This window comes from Anomaloglossus baeobatrachus, chromosome 5 (assembly GCF_048569485.1).
Source record: "Anomaloglossus baeobatrachus isolate aAnoBae1 chromosome 5, aAnoBae1.hap1, whole genome shotgun sequence".
NCBI classification, from domain to species: Eukaryota; Metazoa; Chordata; class Amphibia; order Anura; family Aromobatidae; genus Anomaloglossus; species Anomaloglossus baeobatrachus.
Window position 1 is genome coordinate 371,870,251 of NC_134357.1, and position 25,809 is coordinate 371,896,059.

General features: G+C 46.3%; 1 protein-coding gene across 1 annotated transcript in view; it reads right to left on the minus strand.

Moving 5' to 3' along the window:
• Window positions 1-25,809, minus strand: part of CNTNAP1 (contactin associated protein 1) — a 157,891-nt gene that overhangs the window by 109,009 nt on the left and 23,073 nt on the right. Inside the window, exons 2-3 of the mRNA XM_075349990.1 lie at window positions 4,629-4,730; window positions 2,195-2,391 (exon numbers count right to left, since the gene is read on the minus strand). Coding sequence (XP_075206105.1) covers window positions 2,195-2,391; window positions 4,629-4,730 — 299 coding nt within the window. The remainder of the gene's footprint in view (window positions 1-2,194; window positions 2,392-4,628; window positions 4,731-25,809) is intronic.

Below are 25,809 nucleotides of genomic sequence, written 5' to 3' on the forward strand. Positions count from 1 at the left end.
TAATTCACAACACCAATCTGGGCTGAAATCATTTCTGACCTGGACTACTATCTGGCACGCAATGGACTGGTACAGTCCATGAATGTTGCAATGAGGATAGTTTCTCTGCCTTCTCATCTCCTTGTAGTATTGTATTAAAAACTTCCAGTCTACAAAACTCTCCATACTGCTGCACCACCATCACACATCTCTGCTCTCAATGACCTTTCATTCTCCCACATTACAGCATCTCATTTCCATTTGCTGGACTTCTCCCGTACTGCACCTATTATGTGGAACTCGCTACCCTGTACATTTTAACTAGACAAGATCGTTTTTTCTAATCTTGGTCAAACTGGGAATGCAAATCCATGGTTCACTGCAAAGACTGATGTCAGCAGTAAAAATCCATAGGACGCAAACAAGCAACAAAATTGACATGCTGCACATTTGAAAATAACTGATTGATTTTTTTTCTTGCTACATTTAGATGGGATTTAAGAAGCCCCATCAGTATATATCTATATATTGTTCTTTATATGAATTCTGATTTTCTGTTAGGAATCAGCAGCAAAAATACATTACAAATTTGCCAAATGTGAATTGATTCTATTGTGTTGAACACATGGCGAAAACATAGTCTGATATATTGATACACAGTGTAGATTATAATCCAGCTGTAATAGTTGTAGATATATGTACACTGGAGATCAAAATTAGAGAACAACACACAATTTCCTAAATGTTAAGGTCATAAATTGATTTTTTTCAAAAACACATACAGTAATAACGATGTAAATAAGATAAATGAAAAAGAACACTGATCAAAATTAGACAACAGTGCAAGTTACTGGTGTTAATCTGGCATCTGGTGCTAATTTTCTTAATTTTTTTGACAATCCCTATTTAACTGGCAGCCTAAATTTTCAGTTTGCACTAAATTTGCAAAAATGGTGTGCCATTTCAAAGTGACTGAAACCCTCCAGCATCAGGTTGTCCAGATGGGTGACCCTATCAGCCATAGCAAGAGAAGTTGGTTGTTCCAAGTCTGTGATTTCGAGAATATTGCATCTTTACAACGTCACAAACTTTTTGAAATCAACCAAGAAGGCTGGTCGCCCTCGAAAGACAAATGCAAGAGAGGACAGGATAATGTAGAGAATCTCCATGGGTAATCATTTCAACACTGCAGCTGGAATTGCTCGCCAAAGGATCTATCTCATCATACAGTGTCACAACGTTTAAGCGCATTTGGACTGAAAGCCCACTCTGCAGTGACCAAACTTCTCATTAGCAGAAAGAATCAAAAGGCTAAACTCACCTTTGGGGGGCAGCATGTTGTGTGGAGAGAGAAGAAGTAGTCCACAGTTCATTTTAGTGATGAAAGCAAGTTTGATTTATTTGGGTCTGATGGGAACATTATGTTCCTTGACAAACTGGGTAACTACTGAAACCAAAATGTTTTAAGAAGTCAGTGAAAGGTGGTGGAGGAAGTGTCATGGTTTAGGAATGTTGTCTGCAGCAGGAGTTGGACCTTTCATACAGCTCCTTGGCAGATTAAATAGTGTGTATCAGAACCTTCTTCAACAACAAGTGGTTCCGTACTTGCGTTTATCACTCAATCAGCCAGCAGTTTTCATGTCAGGACAATGCCCTCTGTCACACAGCAAAACAGGTAAAGTAGTTCCTTGAAACAGAAAACATTGAAACAATGAAAAGGCCACCCTAGAGTCCTAATCTAAACCCAATAGAAAACCTCTGGAAAATCTTTGGTGACAAAGTTATAGCCAAGAAACCCACAATAGTCAAAGAACTGCGGAAGAGACTGGAAGAAGAGTGGACCAAAATCACACCAGAGCAGTGTGAGAGACTAGTGATGTCCTGTGGCCACAGAGGTGCTGATGTGATACTGTTGTTACCTTCAGAAAATGTAGTAATAATCTTTCTCTGTGCTACAGTCATTGCTGTTCTCTAATTATGATCATCACGTTTTGGGCAAAATAAAGGTTTAATGTTGATAAACTTTGGATCTTTTGTAAAACACTGTTCTATTGGCATGGTGCACCCATTACAAAAAACTTCTTTCTGAAAAAAGCAAGTGGTCATACATTGTTCTCTAAGTTTGATCTCCAGTGTATATTTTATGTACTAGTAATATGTACACAGTTTATTCTGTCCTATTCATATCTACTAAGCACAAGCGTCTGACACTTACCCAGTTAGTGCCTTGCTGGAAGAACGGTTTCCAACTATCGGGACGGTCACCAAAAAGCAGGATGTACTTTGTAACCCAATCATAATAAGTATTATGTGTTCCCTGAGTGGCAATTCCCTTTATTTTATATTTCCTCTTTAGGTCTATTTGAAGCCATGGATTTTTATCCCCAGGGGCAGGAGACCATCCACTACTACCTGTAAATAGAGATCAAAGGAAAAAAAACAACCTAAGTATCAGTAAAAAAAACAGTTAAAGGGGTTGTCCAATCACAAGACATTGATGACCTATCTTCGGCGATTTTCCATTTTTCATTTTCATTTTCTCCTCCCCTTCTTTCAAGAGCCATAACTTTTTTATTTTTCCATCAATATAGCCATATGAGGGCTTGTTTTTTTTGCAGGATGAGTTGTATTTTTGAATGAAACCATTAGTTTTACCATATAGTGTACTAAAAAAATGTTAAAAAAATTCCAAGTGCATTATGATTTCACAGGTCAGTATGAGTTTGTAGACACCAAAAATGTACAGTATAGTTTTACTTTTATCTAAGTGGTAAAAAAATTCAGAAGATTGTGTCATGGGGTCGTCGATGGTGGTGGGGAGTAGCGTGATTCCCGCAAGAGCGCGTTAGATCACGCTGAGTTTGACAGAGTCAGAGTTGACAGCGCGATCTAAGTGGTTAACAAGCGCGGGTGGACATCAGATGCATCCGCACCTGTTAGACACATGTGTCAGATCAGCTCAGCAGAATGTGCGAGAATGACAGCGGGCTTGCCACAGAAGCCCGTGGTAACCGGACGGAGGCGACCTAGGACGTATATATACGTCCTAAGTCATGAAGGGGTAAAAGGAGTAATCCACTACCCTAACTCATTTCATTTTTAACTCATCAACCATGCTATTACATGCCACTAAATGCATCCATACTCTTATTATAGTAATATATCTTTTATCATGCAGATAGCATCAGTTAGTGTCACAGCTCTGATGTTTACATACATCCAATCCTCTCCCCAGGCTAACTGTGCTCTGTTACTAGAAAATCCATAATGCACTGCAGTGGCCTGTGCACCCTTTGCTGCTGGAGATATTGGGAGTTACTAAGTGTCTGAGCAGCCCAGGGTAGGTACCAGCCCATCTGGTAATTGCCAGATGACCAGTACATTCTTGTCACAGTGCTTGTTATGCACATTTTGGCACTTTCATCTGTCCATGTCTGTGATTGGGTTACCTAAACCCTTTGCTAGTGAAGTACTGCAATCTGCAATTCAAAAGCACAGATTTTGGCCTCTGCTGTTACTGCTGAATGAAACTGTCAGCTTGTGAGGCAGACTAAGGGCTCACATCCACTTGAGTATCGCTTCCGATGCGAGAGCATCGGAAGCGATATGCTAATGACCCTGTGCTGCGGGTGTCAGCTGAGGGTCATGTGACTGTGGTGCGATCTTGCGATCGCATCACAGGTACGGAGAAGATGGAGGGAGCACTTTCTCCCCATCTTCTCCACTGTCTGTTTCTGCGTGCACCGCACTGCAGCCACATAACATGCATGTGCAGTGCGATATTTCACACACTCCCGTAGGCTTGTATGGGGGTGCATGAGCTCAGACTCGCTGGAAAACACAGCATGCTGCAATTACACCGACAGCACGATTCGTGCCGTAAAAAAAAAAAAAGAGGACACTGCCCTATACATTAACACTGGTGCGAGTGCAATCCGATTTTTTATCGGATCACACTGGCACATGAAAATCGCAAGTGGACATGAGCCCTAATTGTGATTCACTCTAAAATGTCTACAACCACCATCAGGAGCCCAGTGACAACTTGCTTTCATTTGGTCTGATTTCTGTGCCAGAAAAGGAAGTATCAGAGCAGGAAGAAGAATCTGTATAAGAATCCAGTACTATGTGATTCCTGAGGAGATGTGCTCATAGAAGCGTTACATCTAATACCAGTATATTACACAAAGTATTGTTTTGAAGAGCTATGATATATGGCATGGGAGTGAAAAAGTAGTGGAAAACCCCATTAATATCAGATCGCTGGGATGGCACACCCATAATCAGCTACTTGCAGGTGTAGCTGCGTCTGAATGAAAACATTGAACGAAGCCGCACCGTGCAGCATAACCCAACATGTAGTGTCACTTCTTCAATCTGAGCTGTTCTGCAGCACTCAGTAGCAGATGCTACAGATTTCTTCTTGCTGCAGAGTGCAGCTCTCTTCAATGTTTACACCCAGCCATTACCAGAGCTACTAACAGCTGATCGGTGGAGGTGCTGAGTGTCACCAATATCTTGTGAACGGATAACCCCTTTAAGGAATTATAATCCTCAATAAGAATTTCAGATATAAATTTCCAGGTATTACATACAATTTACATCGGTAGGACGCTCAGTTTATGATCTAAGCAAATTCAGCAACTTACCATAAAGACGTGCAAAGTTAGCTGTATACCAAATAGAGTATCTTGAAGAAGCATCAAACGAAGTAAAATACAAGGGGGAAACCAGGTCATTGTAGCACCATTCTGAAATGAAGAAAAAATAAATGTTGTTTATAAGGACAGGCACAAAGTGAGGGCGTCTAAGCACACAAAATTATGGAAAATTCAGTCCTGATAAGAACAGGCTTATTATTTATAAATGGTAACACAACTGCTCCAATATGTGCTACAGCCTAATATAACCACCATCGTCTTCACTGGTCAGGATGTACTATCATTAAAAGGAACCAATCACCAGGATTTTCGTATCTAAGCTACAGCCAGTGCTATACTGGCACTATCAGGCTGATTCTATACATACCTGCAGTGGTCAGCTCGGATGTATAGGTTTTGAAATCCAAGAAAGTAAAGTTTAAAAAACAGCAGCTTCTTGAGTGACAGCAGCTGAGGATCAGATAATATCCGGGGGGTATTCATACTTATCCTCTCCTATGTATATATATATATATATATATCTATATATATATATATATATATATATACAGTACAGACCAAATGTTTGGTCACACCTTCTCATTCAAAGAGTTTTCTTTATTTTCATGACTCTGAAAATTGTAGATTCACATTGAAGGCATGTGGAATGAAATACTTAACAAAACAGTGTGAAACACCTGAAAATATGTCTTAGATTCTAGGTTCTTCAAACTAGCCACCTTTTGCTTTGATTACTGCTTTGCACACTCTTTGCATTCTCTTGATGAGCTTCAAGAGGTAGTCACCGGAAATGCTTTTCACTTCACAGGTGTGCCCTGTCAGGTTTAATAAGTGGGATTTCTTGCCTTTTAAATGGGGCTGGGACCATCAGTTGTGTTGTGCAGTAGTCTGGTGGATACACAGATGACAGTCCTACTGAATAGACTGTTAGAATCTGTATTATGGCAAGAAAAAAGCAGCTAAGTAAAGAAAATCAAGTGGCCATCATTACTTCAAGAACTGAAGGTCAGTCAGTCCGAAAAATTGGGAAAACTTTGAAAGTGTCCCCAAGTGCAGTGGCAAAAACCATCAAACGCTACAAAGAAACTGACTCACATGAGGACCGCCCCATGAAAGGAAGACCAAGAATTACCTCTGCTGTGGAGGATAAGTTTATCCGAGTCACCAGCCTTAGAAATCGCAGGTTAACAGCAGCTCAGATTAGAGACCAGGTCAATGCCACACAGAGTTCTAGCAGCAGACACATCTCTAGAACAACTGAAAGGAGACTTTGTGCAGCAGGCCTTCATGGTAAAATAGCTGCTAGGAAACCACTGCTAAGGACAGGCAACAAGCAGAAGAGACTTGTTTGGGCTAAAGAACACAAGGAATGGACATTAGAGCAGTGGAAATCTGTGCTTTGGTCTGATGAGTCCAAATTTAAGATCTTTGGATCCAACCATCGTGTCTTCGTGCGACGCAGAAAAGGGGAACAGATGGACTCTACATGCCTGGTTTCCACTGTGAAGCATGGAGGAGGATGTGTGATGGCGTGGGGTTGCTTTGCTGGTGACACTGTTGGGGATTTATTCAAAATTGAAGGCATACAGAACCAGCATGGCTACCACAGCATCTTGCAGCGGCATGCTATTCCATCCGGTTTGCGCTTAGTTGGACCATCATTTATTTTTCAACAGGACAATGACCCCAAACACACCTCCAGGCTGTGTAAGGGCTATTTGACTAAGAAGGAGAGTGATGGGGTGCTACGCCAGATGGCCTCCACAGTCACCAGACCTGAACCCAATCAAAATGGTTTGGGGTGATCTGGACCGCAGAGTGAAGGCAAAAGGGCTAACAAGTGCTAAGCATCTCTGGGAACTCCTTCAAGACTGTTGGAAGACCATTTCCGGTGACTACCTCTTGAAGCTCATCAAGAGAATGCCAAGAGTGTGCAAAGCTGTAATCAAAGCAAAAGGTGGCTACTTTGAAGAACCTATAATATAAGATATATTTTCAGTTTTTTCACACTTTTTTAAGTATTTCATTCCACATGTGTTAATTCATAGTTTTGATGCCTTCAATGGGAATCTACAATTTTTAGAGTCATGAAAATAAAGAAAACTCTCTGAATGAGAAGGTGTGTCCAAACTTTTGGTTTATATACAGTGTGCGTGTGTGTGTGTATATATATATATATATATATATATATATATATATATATATATATATATATATATATATATATATAGATGCCTCATGTGACTCAGGGAACGTCATAGACTATGTTTGGGCGGGGAAATTTAACCCTGTGCTTTCCAATTACACTACAAAAATCCTGCAGCCATTAAACTGAATGGAGCTGGGAGCTATAGGCTATAAATAGCAACTGTCAGTGGTTGCTATAGGAACAAAATAAACTGTTAGTATAAGATAGGATAGACGGATAGAGAGAGACAGAAAAAGACAGACAGACAGAGAGAGACAGACAGAGAGAGACAGACTGGGAAAGAGACAGACGGGCAAAGAGACAGCCGGAGAAGGAGACAGCCCTGGAAAGAGACAGCCAGGCAAAGAGACAGACGTCAAAAGAGACAGACGGGAAAACAGACAAACGGGCAAACAGACAGCCCTGGAAAGAGGCAGCCCTGGAAAGAGACAGACGGGCAAAGAGACAGATGGGCAATGAGACAGACCTAGAAAGATACAGCCCTTGAAAGAGACAGACCTAGAAAGAGACAGCCCGGCAAAGAGACAGCCTTGGAAAGAGACAGCCTTGGTAAGAGACAGACCTGGAAAGAGACAGATCTGGAAAGAGACAGACCGGGAAAGAGACAGACCGGGAAAGAGACAGATGGGCAAAGAGACAGATGGGCAAAGAGACAGATGGGCAAAGAGACAGATGGGCAAAGAGACAGACCTGGAAAGAGACAGACCTGGAATGAGACAGAGCGAGAAAGAGACAGAGCGGGAAAGACACAGAGTGGGAAAGAGACAGCCCTGGAAAGAGACAGCCCTAGAAAGAGACAGACCTGGAATGAGACAGAGCGGGAAAGAGACAGAGCGGGAAAGACACAGAGCGGGAAAGAGACAGCCCTGGAAAGAGACAGCCCTGGATAGAGACAGACCTGGAAAGAGACAGACCTGGAAAGAGACAGACCTGGAAAGAGACAGAGCGGGAAAGAGACAGAGCGGGAAAGAAACAGACAGCCGGGCAAAGAGACAGACCTGGAAAGAGACAGCCCTGGAAAGAGACAGGCCTGGAAAGAGACAGCCTTAGAAAGAGACAGACTGGCAAAGAGACAGCCCGGCAAAGAGACAGCCCGGCAAAGAGACAGCCCGGCAAAGAGACAGCCCTGGAAAGAGACAGCCCTGGAAAAAGACAGAGCGGGAAAGAGACAGAGCGAGAAAGAGACAGAGCGAGAAAGAGACAGAGCGAGAAAGAGACAGAGCGAGAAAGAGACAGAGCGAGAAAGAGACAGACTGAGAAAGAGACAGACCGGGAAAGAGACAGACCTAGAAACAGACAGCCGGGCAATGAGATAACCGGGCAAAGAGACAGCCCTGGAAAGAGACAGCCCTGGAAAGAGACAGCCCTGGAAAAAGACAGACCTGGAAAAAGAGAAAGTGGGAAAGAGACAGAGCGAGAAAGAGACAGAGCGAGAAAGAGACAGAGCGAGAAAGAGACAGACCTAGAAACAGACAGCCGGGCAAAGAGATAGCCGGGCAAAGAGACAGCTGGGCAAAGAGACAACCGAGCAAAAAGACAGCCGGGCAAAAAGACAGCCGGGCAAAAAGACAGCCAGGCAAAGAGACAGCCCGGCAAAGAAACAGCCCGGCAAAGAGACAGCCCGGCAAAGAGACAGCCCCGTAAAGAGACAGCCCGGCAAAGAGACAGCCCCGTAAAGAGACAGCCCGGCAAAGAGACAGACCTGGAAAGAGACAGACCTGGAAAGAGACAGACCTGGAAAGAGACAGACCAGGAAAGAGACAGACCTAGAAACAGACAGCTGGGCAAAGAGACAGCCGGGCAAAGAGACAGCCCGGCAAAAAGACAGACAGGCAAAGAGACAGACAGGCAAAGAGACAGAGACAGAGAGACAGACAGATACAGAGATTGAGACAGATAGACTGATGCAAATACAGAGAGATAGAAAAAGACAGACAAGGAAAGAGACAGACAGCGAGACAGACGACAGCGACACACAGACAGAGACTGGGAGAGAGACAGAGAGACAGTTACTATCCCGGGCACTACAGCCAGTATATATATATATATATATATATATATATATATATATATATATATTCACAATATATATATATATATATATATATATATATATATATATATATAATGTTTCATGTTACACACACTCCAAGTTACTTGTACTATATGTTATACACCATACAAACTGCAAATAATCCATAGATTGATTTGTCCAATATATCACAATGCTCAGCAAATTGGAAACTGAAAACACTCGGAGTGTGAGTTTTCTCATCTTTACTAATAAATGATGTATTTATTATGGTATTTCTCAAAGTGAATATGACCAGAAGGTACTCGTGCAATTTATAGATAATGCTTTCCCATATAGAATATCTAAAGCTTTATATTGGGCATAGACTAAGCCCCGACTTAGAAACTTAGGAAACCACTAGCAGATTGTAACGCTGGTGTCCCTGCACCGTTCTGCCTCCCCTCTTCAGCAGTGATGCCAAGGTACTCACCGGCACTGCCGCGGCCGGACTGCGTGCTCCCCTGCCTCTCCATGACTGTCCATGTGTTCCCCTGCTGGCTCCTGGGGCCTGCGCATGTCACACAGGTCTCCCGAGAGCACTTAGGGCATGCACGCTCCTTCCTGTACCTGCTGTACTGCCTGAACCAGCCATCCAGTCTGCACCTCAGCTTGTCCCTGTATTTTCGACCCATGGGGTGAGCTGCCACAGTGCTGTGATATTCCCTGGAGTAGCACCTGGTGGCTACTTTCCAGCACAAGCCTAACTTCACCATCAGAGGCGCTAGTGAAGACAAGGTAGTCACTTAGTTACACCCCTCCAGGTTGAGCCGATGCTGTGGCACCCACCCGTGTAACACAGATGAGTTGCCTTTGTAATCACACATTTTTGGATCTAGAATGTAAAATACACTAAAATGGTCACTGTACTTTCTAACAATTTGATTTCATTTCATGAATAATCAAATTTGAAAAATTTGAAATTTGAAAAATCACTCCAAAATCCTGGTCACTTTGTTTCTCCCTTCTTTCTAACTCATTGTCCATTGCCTGTTGTTGAGTGTAATCCGTCCCTATCAGCAGAGACACTGAGATGCATTACAGGATGTGGGACTAGTCTGTCTCTGCTCTAGCTCTCCTGTCTGTTAAACTACTGTATATACAGGCTATGGCCGGGGCCACACGGGTCACTACTGCAATCCTCGCATGACACTCGGCTCATGCTGCCAGCACAGCGGGAGCCGAGTGTCATGCGAGTGTCACTGCGACTGAGGTCCGATCATGCGATCGGACTACAGCTGCGAGGGGGTGGGCCGGCACTCAGGAGGGGAGGGCTGGCTCTGAGGAGAGAAGGGCCAGCTCTGCGGAGGGAAGGGATTTATCTCCCTCTCTCCTCCGTAGCCGGCTATTGCCATTCTCGCCGTGCAATCACAGAACACCGGTGTACCGTGAGTGCAGTGCGAATTTTCTCTCGTCCCATTGACTTGAATGGCTGCGAGAGAAACCTTAATTGCATTACAGTCGCAGCATGCTGCGATTGTTTTCCCGGTCCGATTGGGGCTGAGAAAATAATAGCTCATGGGTTCTGGCACATAGGTTAATATTGGTCCGAGTGGAATGCGATGTTTTATCGCATCCCACTTGCTCCGATTCACGCCGTGTGTCTTAGGTCTAAAAGAAAGCCATATAGCTTTCCACGGGCAGGTGCAAAACAGTTATTTCTGGGTCCTGCTCTGCCCCATCTATAGAGGCCTACTGCCACTTAGCTGAAATATCAAAGACAGGACCATCCTGATTGGGTACACCTTGTCGTGCTGGATGTCTTTTAAATGTTTTTGATCAAAATAATGTCAACTAAGGACCCTATGCTATTTGCATGTATTATTACTATTTATTTACTACTGCAGGGTATTTGCTCATTTTTTTTATCTAAGGTTTAAATTTCACATCCTGCATGCCATTGGTCAAAGGCAGGCATTTTACAAACTAGAAATCAGAGAAAGAAAGTTCTATCCAGTACCAATAGTGCTGGCAGAATGCTGATGAAAATAAAGCAGTCACTTAAAAGGAATTGATTACAAATTACAATGCAGAGCATGCTAATCAGGGCAGTTCATGGACATATAAGACTGGGAAAAAAGCCATGCTTTTATAAAAGTTTTGTGTAAAAGGTCAGTTCTACTTTAAAAAAACAGGTAAGGCTACTTTCACACTTGCGTTTGACGGCTTCCGTTGCTATCCGCAGCCTTGAGGAATTACGGTAACCGTTGCAGGAAACCGTTATATTCCTCATAGACTTCTATTAGCTACGGATAGCAACGGATGGTCTTGCATTGCATCCGCCCCGCGGCGCATCAGTTGTTTTGACGCTGACCGTCAGTGACCGTCGGGCGGATGGAACGCTGCATGTAGCGTTTTTCTGCACTTGGCGGAGTGTCAAAAAAACGCAACCTGCAGGATTCCGTCGGCGTCCGTTGTTTTTATAATGGACGCCTATGGTGGCGGATTCCGTTAGAATCCGTCATTTGACGGATTCCGTTAACGCATCCGTCTTTACACAACTGCGCATGCTCAGATGTGTAAAGTCAAGAAAAAAACCTATAACGGATTGCGTTATTTTGTACGATCCGTAGCATCCGTTGTGCCACTATATGCAACGCATCCGTTGCATCCGTCACACAACGCAATGCTACGGATCCCGTCCAACGCAAGTGTGAAACTAGCCTTATCCTAAAACATAAGACTCCATCTGTATCTACAAAGCCACCATTGAATCATACAGCTGTGTATCATATTACCTTGGTTTGCTCCTTTTGTATTGAAGCCTGGACCCACCAGGCAATATCTTCTCCTCTATCTGGACCATGAAAAGACACCATGATGTGGGAGAGCGTACACATTCATTGTGTGCAAAATGTATCAATAGAGAAACCCGTTCAGATGGTGCGGCCAGCAATAACAGATGTTTTGAAGCTGGTGGAATCACTCTAATAATTGCAGTTATACATTATCCGAGTTAATCCTTATCCAAGACATCCCCCACTGACATCTGTCCTGCTGCCTCCTCACTTTCTGTCTCCAGTCCTTTCTGAGCAGCAGATGGATATGAATTATTCCACTGACAAATGCCTGCTTTCCAGGTTTAAATACCACATCCGAACATTTCACCGCAGCCAGCCCACATGGGGAACAGTCCTCAATCATACCTGGGCTGTGTAACCCTGACGCCTCTATTCTACATATATCACACATAGATATAAGATACAGCAATGAGTTCTTTTATCCATATTAGTTCTAAGATGTGAAACCATGTAGCTCTAACAGACTGGTAATGAAGAGAAATGTTCTACCTAAAGGCCAAGGTTACACAAGAAGCTTTTCAGCATTTTTTTGTGGATAAAAAAAACAATTGACGTTAAGTGTGGAATGGTGAGACATGGGAACCCACTCCGCACAACTAGATTTAATAACCATAACTAATCACTAATTCGAACCTCCCACTCACTAATTCGAACCTCCCACTCCCGAATCCAAGACTTCTTCCGAGCTGCACCAATCCTCTGGAACGCTCTACCCCAAGAAGAAAGGACGAATCACAACTTACTCAGCTTCAGACGCACCCTAAAAACGCATATTTTTAGGGCAGCCTATCACACTTCCTAGCCGAACTAAATCCACATAATCCCTCCACAACGTCTCAGGACATAACCCTACGTCAAATTCCATGGCACCCAAATGCATCTCAAGGTTCTGGCCAACTGGTCCAGGAAGCCATTATCTATCCCCCATGAGATGGCTGGATCGTCATTGTAAATAAGCACTTGTACCTTGCCCCCCCATCTCATTGTAGATTGTAAGCTCTCATGAGCAGGGTTGTCTTTTTTTCCCTCTAAATATTGTATTTTCTATAACTGTTATTACTGTTATTTGCTTGCATATGATCCTCCTGAATTGTAAAGCGCTGCGGAATATGTTGGCGCCATAGAAATAAAGATTATTATTATCTTGCAAATGAGGTTTCCACAGGATGAAAATTATTTTTAAAACTGGTCAAAAAACTTCTATAAGTAATACTCTCACCAATCCAATGTTCCTGTGTCCCCCTTTGGTCAATACTTAGTTCTTTTAATGCTAAAGCTGTGGCCACTGATTGAGTGCGCATATTCAACCATTCTGAATGAGATCTGCAGGGGATACATGAGGGTGAATATCACATTTTTTTGCTGGACTATTTTTAACATGTGGTTACCGGATCCAATATTTCCACAATTACCCACTGAGCACCATTGGTGTAACACTACATATGGGGAAGTACTGTTGGTCACACGTGACACACCTGTGACAATTGGCTTCTCTTGTCATGTGCCATATTTCTATAGAACATCTGTAAAAGGACTTTTGTCTCATAGCCCATGTCATGCAGATATCTTCTAATGGTTTGTGTAGAGTAGACATTAGTATGTGACATGCAATGGCTCACTACGCGCCATTCTTCTACTCTTCCATCAGTGCAGAGGTCCGCCTCTGTGCATCTTCTGCTGTCATTCCAGTTTGTTGTTCTCCCAAAAAAATGGGACTCTCAATGTTGAACAGTGCTGAGATCTCTGCCTACGCATGTGTGACGCCCCTGGACTATCAGGTCTCACAGGGTACTGCGCAAGCTGTCCTTCTGTGCGGTATTCCAAGTCCCTCATGGTTCTGGGTCCCTAACTAAGTAGTGTTGCCTCCAACAGCAAATCAAATTCTAGATACACCCTGCACCACACCCACCAGACACACCAGTGGACGGCTTGAGTGGAATAGAGTCGCCCACCTGGGGGCTCAAGGAGGGGAGGTGAGGAGTGTAGTCAGTTGGTCAGAGAGAGTGAGAGTGAGAGGAGATTGGGAGCGGTGGTTCCTGGAAAGCTGTCTAGGTTGCAGACGGTGGTCTGAGCCTAGAGGAGTCGGACCCCCAGTCGCAGGGGATTGTGGCAAGAGGCCTGGACCTGTCGAGGAGGACAGCCAGCAGCCGAGCACTATCACTGGTCTGGGACCGAAGGCACGACGGGGTACATGGACCCTAGGTTGGTGAGAAGCTTCAGGTAACCCAACTATTTACCTGAGGAGAACGGAGCCTTTATGATCTGTTCCCACCAGCTCCAGAATTGGGGCATTAGCGCGACAAGGGGGATAGGACTTTCAAATCCAAAACGGTCCAGAAAATCCTAAGCGTGAGCCCTGAGAGTAAGCTCCCACACTTAGCCATAGTGGGGAGCGGGGCCCAGCAAGTTCCATACTACTGGGCCACCACGTTGAAGTTAAACTTAGTGCCAGGAGGCAGGTCACGGATCACCAGGCAACACTATTCGGGACGGGACCCGGATGACTCCCCTCAGCGGCATCCAGAGAGTTGGTTTATCCGGTTGTCAGTGTCTCCTTATTGACTGAGTGAGTACAAGAATGACCCCTGCATCCCATGGCACCCCCCTCACCGAGTCCCGGGGCATCCCCCTACCCGTGGAGGGCTACGACACCCTGCTGCCTCACTTCATCACCCCGGGTATTCCCAACGGCAGCAGCGGTACTCCCCAAAAGTACCGTATACCATGGGTGGCGTCATGAACTATATATATATATATATATATATCAACTCCCCTGTAAATACCCCCCTTCATTTGAGTTACCGCATGACCCCGGGTCCGGAGACCCTCGAGCCACAGCGAACCCGGATCCGAGCAGCTCGGCTGCTCCCACGGGGGCGGCACACATGCTGTGATTTTCCACAGTATTCTATCCTTCTTAGTTTGCCACAATTAGCGATAATCAGCACATCGATGAACAGGAGGCAGGCATCATACAATTATTTGCTCCAGATTTCACTTATACCAATGAATGGGAAAAATCTGCATCAAAAACGCGGCATGAACACTTGATTTTGTAGCTACATTTTTCCTGCCAAGGGATGCAGAAATGGTGCAGAAATTTCAGCACCAAATAGTTAATGTGTGCACATAGCCTTTACCAGTGCTTTTTTTGTAAAAAAAAATATTTGCCGGTACGCATCTCTGAGGCGAAGAGCGAGGGGAGGGAAGGTGCTGTCAGGCGAGAAGTGTGTGTGTGTGGGGGGGGGTTAGGAATGGGGTGCTGGAGCCAGTGGAGAGAGTGGACGATTATGTGAGCACAAGTATGAGATTTGTACACTTCTGGCCACATTCTGATTTGATGTTCCAGCCTCAGTCAATTCATTTTCATTGAGCATGACTATTCAGCACGTGACCACATCTATGTAAGTCGCATACCTGCAGCTTCATAACCTCCCACTGTCACCACCGGCACCAGAGAATCCTGACAGCGTGCAGTGTGCGCACTGTGAGAATTCAGAAGGCTGCAGTCACAGAGTGACACAAGGAGTGACTGCAGACTCATCACAAATTTGGACAACCCCTTTAATGCTCCTAACAACATAAATAAAAACATAGTAACCCTTAACTTGTCAGACGGCACAAGACTTTATTAAAGAGATTGTACACTACTTTAACATTAATGACCTTTCCTTAGGATAGGTGACCAATGTCTGACTGGTCAGAGTCCGGCACCTGGCAACCCCGCCAATTCCCTATACTAGGTGCCGGTGATGGCAGGTGGCCGGAAGTGCTCAGTTCTGGATCTGCTCTGTCTTCTGATAGTGGCAGCAGTCTCCTATTAAAATCAATGAGGTGGATGTGCAGTACCCAGCCGCAGACACCATCAGAGGACAGAGCAGATCCAGAAATAAGCATTTCCGGCCACCTTCACCAAGAACAGCTGATCAGTGGGGGTCCCATTGTGCTCACATCAGAAGCAATGTGCAAGTGGGACCAAGGCCTAATGATAAGACATTGTCAGTATCACAAATAAATATTTACATTCAGGTACCTTATAGATGATGTCTCTGAGTCATCTCTTTATATTCTTTATCTTGTCCTGACGCAATGATGACTTTTCACATTCACATCTCGTATCTGCAGATTTCCATCTTCTCCGGTCTTCTGCAACACATCACGACACGATGCCTCTAAAAATAGCAAAATGATTATAATACTTCTATTTAAAAATATCTGCCCTACACTGTGCCCCAGAATAAATAATGGCCCCTCACAGTATTATCTGCACAAAATATGACCCACACTGTCCCTCTTATGGTACATGCCCTCCATATTCCCTCTTTCCAAACTGAGCCTACTGTTTACAGTGTCCTTTACACTGTGTCCCCTTATACTGCCCAGTCTTTATACTGTGCCTTCATCACACTCCCCCTCCTTGCTATAACCTCACACTGTCCTCCCTTTCTGCCCCCTCTCCATACCACCCCCCTCCACTACCCAGTCATTATTCTGTGCCCCTCATATTCTTCTCATCCTTACTGTCTCCCCACTACCTCCTGTGTGTCCATATACTTTTCCACCTCTCTCATCCTGCCCACTTGCTCCTCATACCATGTCACTCTTTATTCTGTGTCCTCAAAATTTCTTTCCAGTTCGCTCCACATCCTCTCTGTCCTCATGCATCACCCCACATCCTCTCTGTCCCCATGCATCACCCCTCATCCTCTCTGTCTCCATGCATCACCCCTCATCCTCTCTGTCCCCATGAATCACCCCTCATCCTCTCTGTCCCCATGCATCACCCCTCATCCTCTCTGTCCCCATGCATCACCCCTCATCCTCTCTCTACCCATGTATGAAACCTTATCCTCTCTTTCCCCATGCATGAAACCTCATGCTCTCTCTCCCCATGCATGAAATCTCATCCTCTCTCTCCCCATGCATGAAACCTCATCCTCTCTCTCCCCATACTGTGTCCAAAGATACTTTCCCCTCCCCATCCTCTCTTCCCACCATACTCTGTCCACAGATAGTTCCCTCCCCCACCCATACTGTGTATATAGATATTGCCTCCTCCCCACCCTCTGTCCCCCTAAAGTATGTCCACAGATGGTTCCCATTCCCCACCCTCTGTCCCCCCCATAGTATGTCCACAGATAGTTCCCTCCCCCACCCTCTCTCCCCCATACTGTTTCATAAATGCTCCCCTCTCACCCCATAATGTTCCTCCTCCGTGTCTTCTTCAGCTCCACAATGGAGCACTTATCAGGGTTTCTCTGCCACCTCTGCGCTGCGGCGCTGGCTTCCGGGTCAGCACTGTGATCAGCTGACCTGATCACATGAAAGCCGTCACGCTGACCCGGAATTCAGCGCCAGGGATCACCGCTTCAATTGTCCTCGCGTCTGATAGATACAAGGACAATTGAGCAGTGGGAGCCACGCGCTGCACTTTCTATGAGTGCGACTGTCAGCGTGACAGCCACGCTCAGAGAATAGCCGGCTCCCACCCTGGCAGACTTCCACACTGCAGAATCAGGCAGCCCAACAGCGCCCCGCCAGCTCCCCCCTAGATACGCCTCTGGCTTGTGCCTCCGCTCCAGACATGGCTAATTTGTTTAGTTTACAAATTAGCCATGTGGACAGAGCCAGAGGTGCTCTTCAGATTTTCCGGTACGTCGTACCGGCGTGTACTATCGCAAAAAAAGCACTGGCCTTTACACTGAGCACAGCATTGGGAGAGACTGCAGTTTGAGTGTAGAAAAAAAGCAATGAGTGTAGAAAAAAATGTATTTCCTGCCTAAAATACATTAGCTTGGCATCTGGCATGAAAAAAATAGGCACTGTTAGGCCCCCTTCACACATCAGTGATTCTTGTATGTATGACGTCCGCTTTCATACATACCGGAGATAGGGACACACACAGGTCCAGTATTATCAATGGCTCTGCGCACACATCAGTGTTTTCATATGGACCGTGAGTCCGTGTGGCACACAAGCGTGTCCATTAGTTCCGAACGGAGACAAGTCCGTTTTTCTCTGGCAGCACTGATGTCACATGGACCACACAGTGTTATGATCCATGTGACAGGTAACAGAGAAAACACGTGTCTGTGAAATAAAATGAATTTCTATACCTCGCATGTCTCCAGCGATGCTATCTTCAGCGTTGCTGTCACTTACTTCTGAGTCTCGCTCGTTATGCTCATTGCATATTCACTGCACCGCAGAACCGGAAGCAAGTGTGACCGCAGCGCTGGAGACATCAGCATCACGAACAGTAGCACCGGAGACAGGTGAGTAAAAAGATCCTGCTCTCCGTGTGCTGTCACAGATAGCACACAGAGAACACATGTGTGCCAAAATCATGGCACACGGAGAGCCATACGCACCTTCAACATGTCTGTGAAAAACGTGTGTGTTTTTCACTGACGTGTGAAAGAGGTCTTAGGGCCCTATTACACGCAACGACATCGCTAACGAGATATCGCTGGGGTCACGGAATTCGTGACGCACATCCGGCCTCGTTAGCGACATCGTTGCGTGTGACACATACGAGCGACCCCAAATCGTTGCAAAATACACACCAAATCGTTGATTGTTGACACCTCGTCCATTTTCAAAATATCGTTTCTCGTTCTGGACGCAGGTTGTTCGTCGTTCCTGAGGCAGCACACATCGCTACATGTGACACCCCAGGAATGACGAACAACAGCGTTCCTGCGTCCTCCGGCAACGAGGTGGGAGTGACTTTCATGCGGCTGCTCTCCGCCCCTCTGCGGCTGCTCTCCGCCCCTCCGCTTCTATTGGTGGCCTTCTGTGTGACGTCGATGTGATGCCACACGAACCGCCCCCTTAGAAAAGAGGTTGTTCGCCAGCCACAGCGACGTCGTTAGGAAGGTATGTGTGACGCGCACTACCGATTTTGTCCGCCACGGGCAGCGATTTGCCCGTGACGCACAAACGACGGGGGCGGGTGCAAACGCTAGCAATGTCGCTGCGTGTAAAGCCCCCTTAACTGTGACAAGTCCATAGAATATGGAAGAGAATTGTGGCGCCCTGGACTAGCCAGGTCGTCACAGGTAACACACACACACCCCCACCCCCACTAGACAGTAACATTAGCCAAACACAAAATCCTTGTTGCCTCCCGCCAGGGTCTGATGTCCACACCAGGTGGGGCGGAGCCAAGCAGTTGGCCCCGCCCACCGAGGAGATCACAGGCCTGGAGGTGGGAAAAGTGACAGTTTAGTTGAGGAGTTTAGTTGAGGAGGTTGAAGTGAGAGGAGTGAAGTGGAGAGTGTCTGGGTTTGTGGCCTAGGCACTAACACCAAGGTTGGCAGACGGTGGTGGCCATCTGCAGGAGTAGTGAATCAACGCGGAACCGTAGGACCGGGGACGGGCGGTGGCCCTCCAGTACCGACCGGGGAGCGAAGCTTGGAGTCGCCGTCAACAGTCAAATTCAAGTGTGACAGGAACCCCAGGGGTTTCCTAACAGCCAAAGGCCCGTTAGAAGGCAACCGTCCGCACCGTGAGGGTATACAGCTACTGCGTAAGGCTAGAGACCCAAGGGCCAGCGCCTGCGGGCAAACGGGCTCCTCCGGCATCCATACACCGGGGAGCGGACTACCGTTGGGGATCCATCGTAGTCAAAACAGTACACAAAGGTGCAGGGAAAGACAGCCGCCATCACCTATCCGGGGAGAGACACTGCAGCTGGCTACAGGACCCGTCCATCCAGCCGTTTGGTTTACCGAGGACTTTGTGCATCTCTTGCTGAGAGAGTACACCTGTGCCATCCGGCACCGCACAGCGCTGTCCCTGAAACCCTGCACCTCACCAACCCTGCCTCCCCGTCACACCACCGGGCCCCGGGACCACCGAACCCTACCCACGGAGGGGGAAAACAACATCCCAGCTGCTCCCCACCATCGCTCCCGGGATCCCCGTCACCAGCAGCGGTGGTGCCCACCACAACCCGTGGGTGGCGTCACGGACTAAATCCCCCAAACCAACCACCCTTTTCACTCATGGGCGAGGAGCGCCACTCGAGTCCCCGGATCCGGCCCACCGCTCGAGCCACCGAGCAGAAGCCGCAGCAGCGCCGGACCCAAGCGTTAGCGAGCGCAGCGGCGGCGTCCTCCCCGCCCGCGACAGAATCACAATAAGACTTTTATTCATTAAGATTGGCATCTTGTATGCCAATGAAAATGAAGGGAGGAGAGGAGTAAGACGTCAGGGAATCTGTCATCAGATTTTTGCTATCCCATCGGAGAGCAGCATAATGTAGGATATAGACCCTGAATAAAGTGATATATCGTTTGGTAGCTGCTTGCTGCAGTTTTTATATAATCACTGTTATATTTGGGGGGCTTATACAGATTCAAAGAATATGCAGAACTATATGGCAGCAGGTTTACTAATAGATATTTCTAGAAGTTTATCCCCAGAATTTTGGTAAAAACTCCACGATCAATTAGGGCCCCAAGTACTAATTTTTTTGCTCTAAATTTAATGTTTCCTTTTTAGACTAATTTGTGATTAAAGCTATACAACTGGTAGGGAGGCATAATATATTACCCCTTGAAGTACATGGGGCCTTTTTTTTGTTCATATATGGCCGAAAATTTAAGCTTTGTATCTGGCAGCAAGCACACAATGAATCTTTGGCAAAAAATGTTCATGGATTCCATACTACTGCATTACAAAGCATGGCATAGGGTGAAACCTGAGGCTTTTCAACACAATAATGGGCATATTGGAGATTACAAAATCTGCAGCAAACAGATTTTTTCAGATTCATTGTTGATGGACACAATTACCTTGTATAGTACTATAAATTGCTGTGAATTTACAGTGCAGAATCCATAGAAAATCCTGAATGTGTAAACATGCCCTTACTCTACTGTACCACTGTAGCATCTAATTTCATGTCCTATTATCTCCTAGATACAATAAATCTAATGGGTTAATATCTACATAACATGGTGCCACATGGAGTGCCTATATTGTCTGCCTCCGGGCTTATACTTTTTCGATCCACTATTGGTTTTTAGCTTTTGTAACAAGGAAAATGGATCAAACTTGACCGTGAGACCACCAGCCTAGTAATTGCTGCATGTGCCGTTTGCAGAGTAAGCAGAATTGGAGATCTGACTACATAAACCCAGATTACTGTTTCTCTAAAGTGCCATTATATATGCAGATTTTATCTGTCTGTGAAGTTTGGTTTTTAGAACTGGTTTCGGTTGACTATTCTATGAACAAGATTTACAGTTTCCTCTTTGACAGAGCAACATAAAGCAATTTTGACATCTCAGTTCTGTGAATCTGGGTCTGTCATCATGGCACAAAAAAGATGTGATAAAAGATAAAACACACTAAGAAAAATAACACCTTCCTAATAATAGAGACGAGCGACCCCGAGGTTCAGTGTTCATACCAAACACAGACTTTACACAAGAAACAGAGTTTAGGTGTTTTACGCATACCTCCCAACCGTCCCGGAATCAGCGGTACTGTCCCGATTGGAGGACTCACTCCTGCAGTCCCGCTGGTCACTGCTCTTGTCCCGGCTGCTCCCCTCAGTGCAGTGAATAAATTAGCTCAAGACGAGCAATGCATAAATTAAATTCTCATCTGCTCTGGTTTCATGAAATCACATTCAGTTTGCTTGGACATTTAGTCCGTGTTCACATGTAGCGTAAATGCCGGCTTTTTCTGCTGCTTTTTTGCTGTGCTCTGCTGTGTTTAACTGTCCAAGCAAAGTGGATGTGATTCCAGGAAAAGACGCTGCTGAACTCTGCGGTTTTGATGTTTTTTTTTCTCTAGGTTTCCATGTGGACAACCACTGCCATCCCCATTGAAGTATATCCTTTCCTGTATGTTATTTCTATTGGTATGTGATACTGCTCCAACCACTGCCATCCCCATCTGAATTTCATATTCTTCTAACTCTTAGTTCTTGGTTCACACCTATCTATTTCTTCTGCATCCTAAGTAGTTCGTTTTCTAGCTGTGAAGTAGTCCAAATGTTTCTCTTAGGCTACTTTCACACATCCGGCTTGAGCCCTGCGGCTCAATCCGGCTGTGCAAGCTATGCAACGGATGCGGTGAAAACACCGCATCCTTTGCATAAGTTTTTCCCATGCGGCCCGCCCGGTTTTTGCCGCTTGCGGCATGCTACTGAGCATGCGCAGTGGCAAAAACCGCATGCGGCGGCCGAATGCGGTATTTGCCGCATTGCGCCGCATCCGGCCGCCATAGGCATGCATTGAGAGATGTGCCGCATCGGCCGAATGCGGCGCGATGCGGTTTTTTTTGCCGCACGAAAAAACGTGCCAGGCAACGTTCCATCCGGCCGCCGCATCGGCTAAATCTGCCGCATGCGGCAAAAACCGGATGGAACGCAAGGCCTTGCGGCACAATGCGGCACTAATTAAAGTCTATGCAGGAAAATCGCAACCGGCAGCAAAAAAAACCGGTTGCGATTTTCCTGCAAAGTGCCGGATTGTGCCGCAGAAGAAAAACCGGAGGTGTGAAAGTACCCTAAGTTTGTACTTACTAATTCACCCCTGGTGTGTTTCTCAGACCTCTCTTCCTCTATCCCCCTCCCTTCTGCTCACACCTGAGTCATTTTCTAGCCCTCTAGAGTTGTATGAATTTGTTGGCACAGGTCTGTTATGACCATGGTCTGTGTGATTTCATAAGTGGGATTTTCTAAGTGGGCAATCAGAAATATTCCAGAAGTGACCAGAAGGTGAGCGCTACCACCTTAACTGTGTGTCTGTCACTTGCATTTTTTCCCCTTACACTTTTTCATATTCCCATATGTAAACCTTAAACTCACCATGTTCACCTATGCCCTCACAGTCTTTGCTTCACTCCTCCTCACTCTCCTTCGCTATCCCCAAACGCCAGCACTCTCCAAACAAATATTCATCTCCCCTTCCCTTTTACCTCCCCACCTGTCCTCTTCTGCTGACCTGCTCCTAAATCTCAGATCTCTCCTAATATCACGCAGAACATGCCGTCCATTCTCCTTCTCTCACCTGCTCTCCCTTTCTCTACTTCTCCTCACTGCTGGTGACATATCTCCCAATCCTGGACCCCCCCAGATGGGACACTCCTCTCTATCACCCCCCTATCGCTCCCCACCTACTAGTATCTACCGCAACCTCTCCAATATAAAACCCATTCCCCTCTCACCCACTCTGCCACCCACTCTCTCTGGAGCGCTGTGGAATGCCCGTTCGGTCTGTAACAAACTGCACATCATTCACGACCTCTTTACCTCTAGCAACCTATCCTTTCTGGGCATCACTGAAACATGGCTGACACCATCCAACACTGCCTCCCCTGCTGCACTGTGCTACAGCGGCCTCCACTTCACCCACACTCCTCACCCTGGCAATAGACAAGGTGGAGGAGTGGGCCTCCTTCTTTCTAACAACTGCAGCTTTAATCCAATCCCACCCTTACCCTCCCTTGTCCTGCCTTCCTTTGAAGTGCACTCTGTCCACATCTATTCTCCTTCCAACCTCCAAGTGGCCGTCATATACAGACCCCCAGGCCCTACCACTTCCTTTATCGACCAGTTCTCTGCCTGGCTTCTACACTTTCTCTCTGCTGACATTCCAACTATCATCATGGGTGACTTCAACATCCCCACTGACACCCGCCAGTCAGCAGCCTCCAAACTCCTCTCCCTCACTTCATCTTTTGGTCTAACTCAGTGGTCCACCTCTGCCACCCATAAAGATGGACACACATTAGACCTTATCTTCACCCGTCTCTGCTCTCTATCTAACCTCACTACCTCCCCTCTCCCCTTATCTGACCACCATCTACTGACCTTCTCAGCCCTGTCCTCCTCACCTGCCCCACCTGTCCAGCACGTATCACACCCTCGCAGAAACCTCGCACACGTCAACATACACACCCTTTCTGACTCTATCCTACCACTGTCCTCCATATCTTCAGTCCACGACACAAACAGCGCCACCACTTTCTACAATGCCACTCTCACATCAGCTATTGATTCAGTTGCTCCTCTTGTGCATGGCAGAGTGAGAAAAATCAATAGACAACCCTGGCACAACAGCCTCACTAAAAAACTGCGGCAAGTGTCTAGGGCTGCAGAGCGGCGCTGGAAGAAAACGCACTCCCAGGAAGACTTCACTACATTCAAAAATGCAATTCACACATTTAGCTTGGCCCTCACCTCCGCTAAACAGGAATACTTCAGAAACCTCATATCCTCTTTAACACACAACCCCAAACAGTTATTGAATACTTTCAAATCCATCCTTCGCCCACCACAGCCCCCTCCAACCTCCCTCATTTCCGCAGAAGAATTTGTCACATATTTCAAAGAAAAGATCGACCAAACCAGACAAGTCTTTCCTGCTCAACCACCACAACCCCTTCATATAACAGACCACTGCTCCTCCCCCATAAACTTCCTCTCCACTATAACCAAAGGAGAGCTTGCACATCTTCTCTCAAAAGCGCACCTCACCACCTGCGCACTTGATCCCATCCCATCCCACCTCCTCCCCAACCTCACCACTATCCATATTCCAGCCTTAACCCATCTCTTCAACCTATCTTTAACAACTGGTACCTTCCCTTCTGCCTTTAAACATGCAACAGTCACACCAATCCTAAAGAAACCTTCCCTTGACCCAACCTCTGCTACCAGCTACCGCCCCATATCACTACTCCCACTTGCCTCAAAACTCCTGGAGCAGCATGTCCATGCTGAACTTTCCTCCCACCTTTCCTCTACCTCTCAGTCTGACAACCTACAGACCGGCTTCCGTCCACATCATTCCACTGAAACTGCCCTGACTAAAATCACAAATGACTTACTTAGTGCCAAAGCTAACAACCACTTCTCTATACTCCTACTTCTAGACCTATCCTCAGCCTTTGACACTGTCGACCACTCCCTGCTACTACAGATCCTCTCTTCCCTTGGTGTCAGAGACCTCGCCCTCTCTTGGATCTCTTCATACCTCTCCAACAGCACTTTTAGTGTCTCCCACTCCCACACAACCTCTTCACCCCGTCCTCTCTCTGTTGGTGTCCCTCAAGGCTCTGTCCTGGGACCCTTACTCTTTTCCATCTATACATTTGGCCTGGGACAACTCATAAAGTCCCATGGCTTCCAGTACCACCTATATGCCGATGACACTCAGATCTACCTCTCTGGTCCAGATGTCACTTCTCTGCTGTCCAGAATCCCAGAGTGCCTATCTGCTATCTCTTCCTTCTTCTCCTCTCGCTTCCTAAAGCTCAATGTAGCAAAAACTGAACTGATCATCTTTCCTCCGTCTCACCTACACTCCCTACCTGATCTATCTATTACAATAAATAACATCACGCTCTCCCCAGCACCCAAAGTTCGGTGCCTCGGAGTGACCTTTGACTCTGCCTTGTCCTTCATACCACACATTCAATCCCTCACCACCTCCTGCCGTCTTCAACTCAAAAATATTTCCAGAATCCGTCCCTTCCTCAATTCTCAATCTACAAAAATGCTAGTGCATGCTCTCATAATCTCCCGCCTCGACTACTGCAACATCCTCCTCTGTGGTCTCCCTGCTAACACGCTCGCCCCTCTCCAGTCCATCCTTAATTCTGCTGCCCGACTGATCCACCTCTCGACTCAATACCACCCTGCTTCTCCTCTCTGCAAGTCCCTTCACTGGCTCCCAATATTCCATCGTATCCAATTCAAACTACTAACACTGACTTATAAAGCCATCCATAATCTGTCTATATCTCTGAACTAATCTCTCGCTACACTCCAAAACGTAATCTCCGGTCCTCCCAAGATCTCCTTCTCTCCTTCTCTCTCATTCGCTCCTCACGCAACCGCCTCCAAGACTTCTCCCGAGCATCCCCAGTCTCCTGGAACTCGCTGCCTCAACACGTCAGACTATCTACTACACTTGCAAACTTCAAACGGAACCTGAAAACTCATCTGTTCAGAAATGTCTATAATCTTCAATGACCCCGCCGCCCCACCACCGTGCGAAGCTGCCGCCCCACCACCGCGCGGAGCTGCCGCCCCACCACCGTGCGGAGCTGCCGCCCGACCCC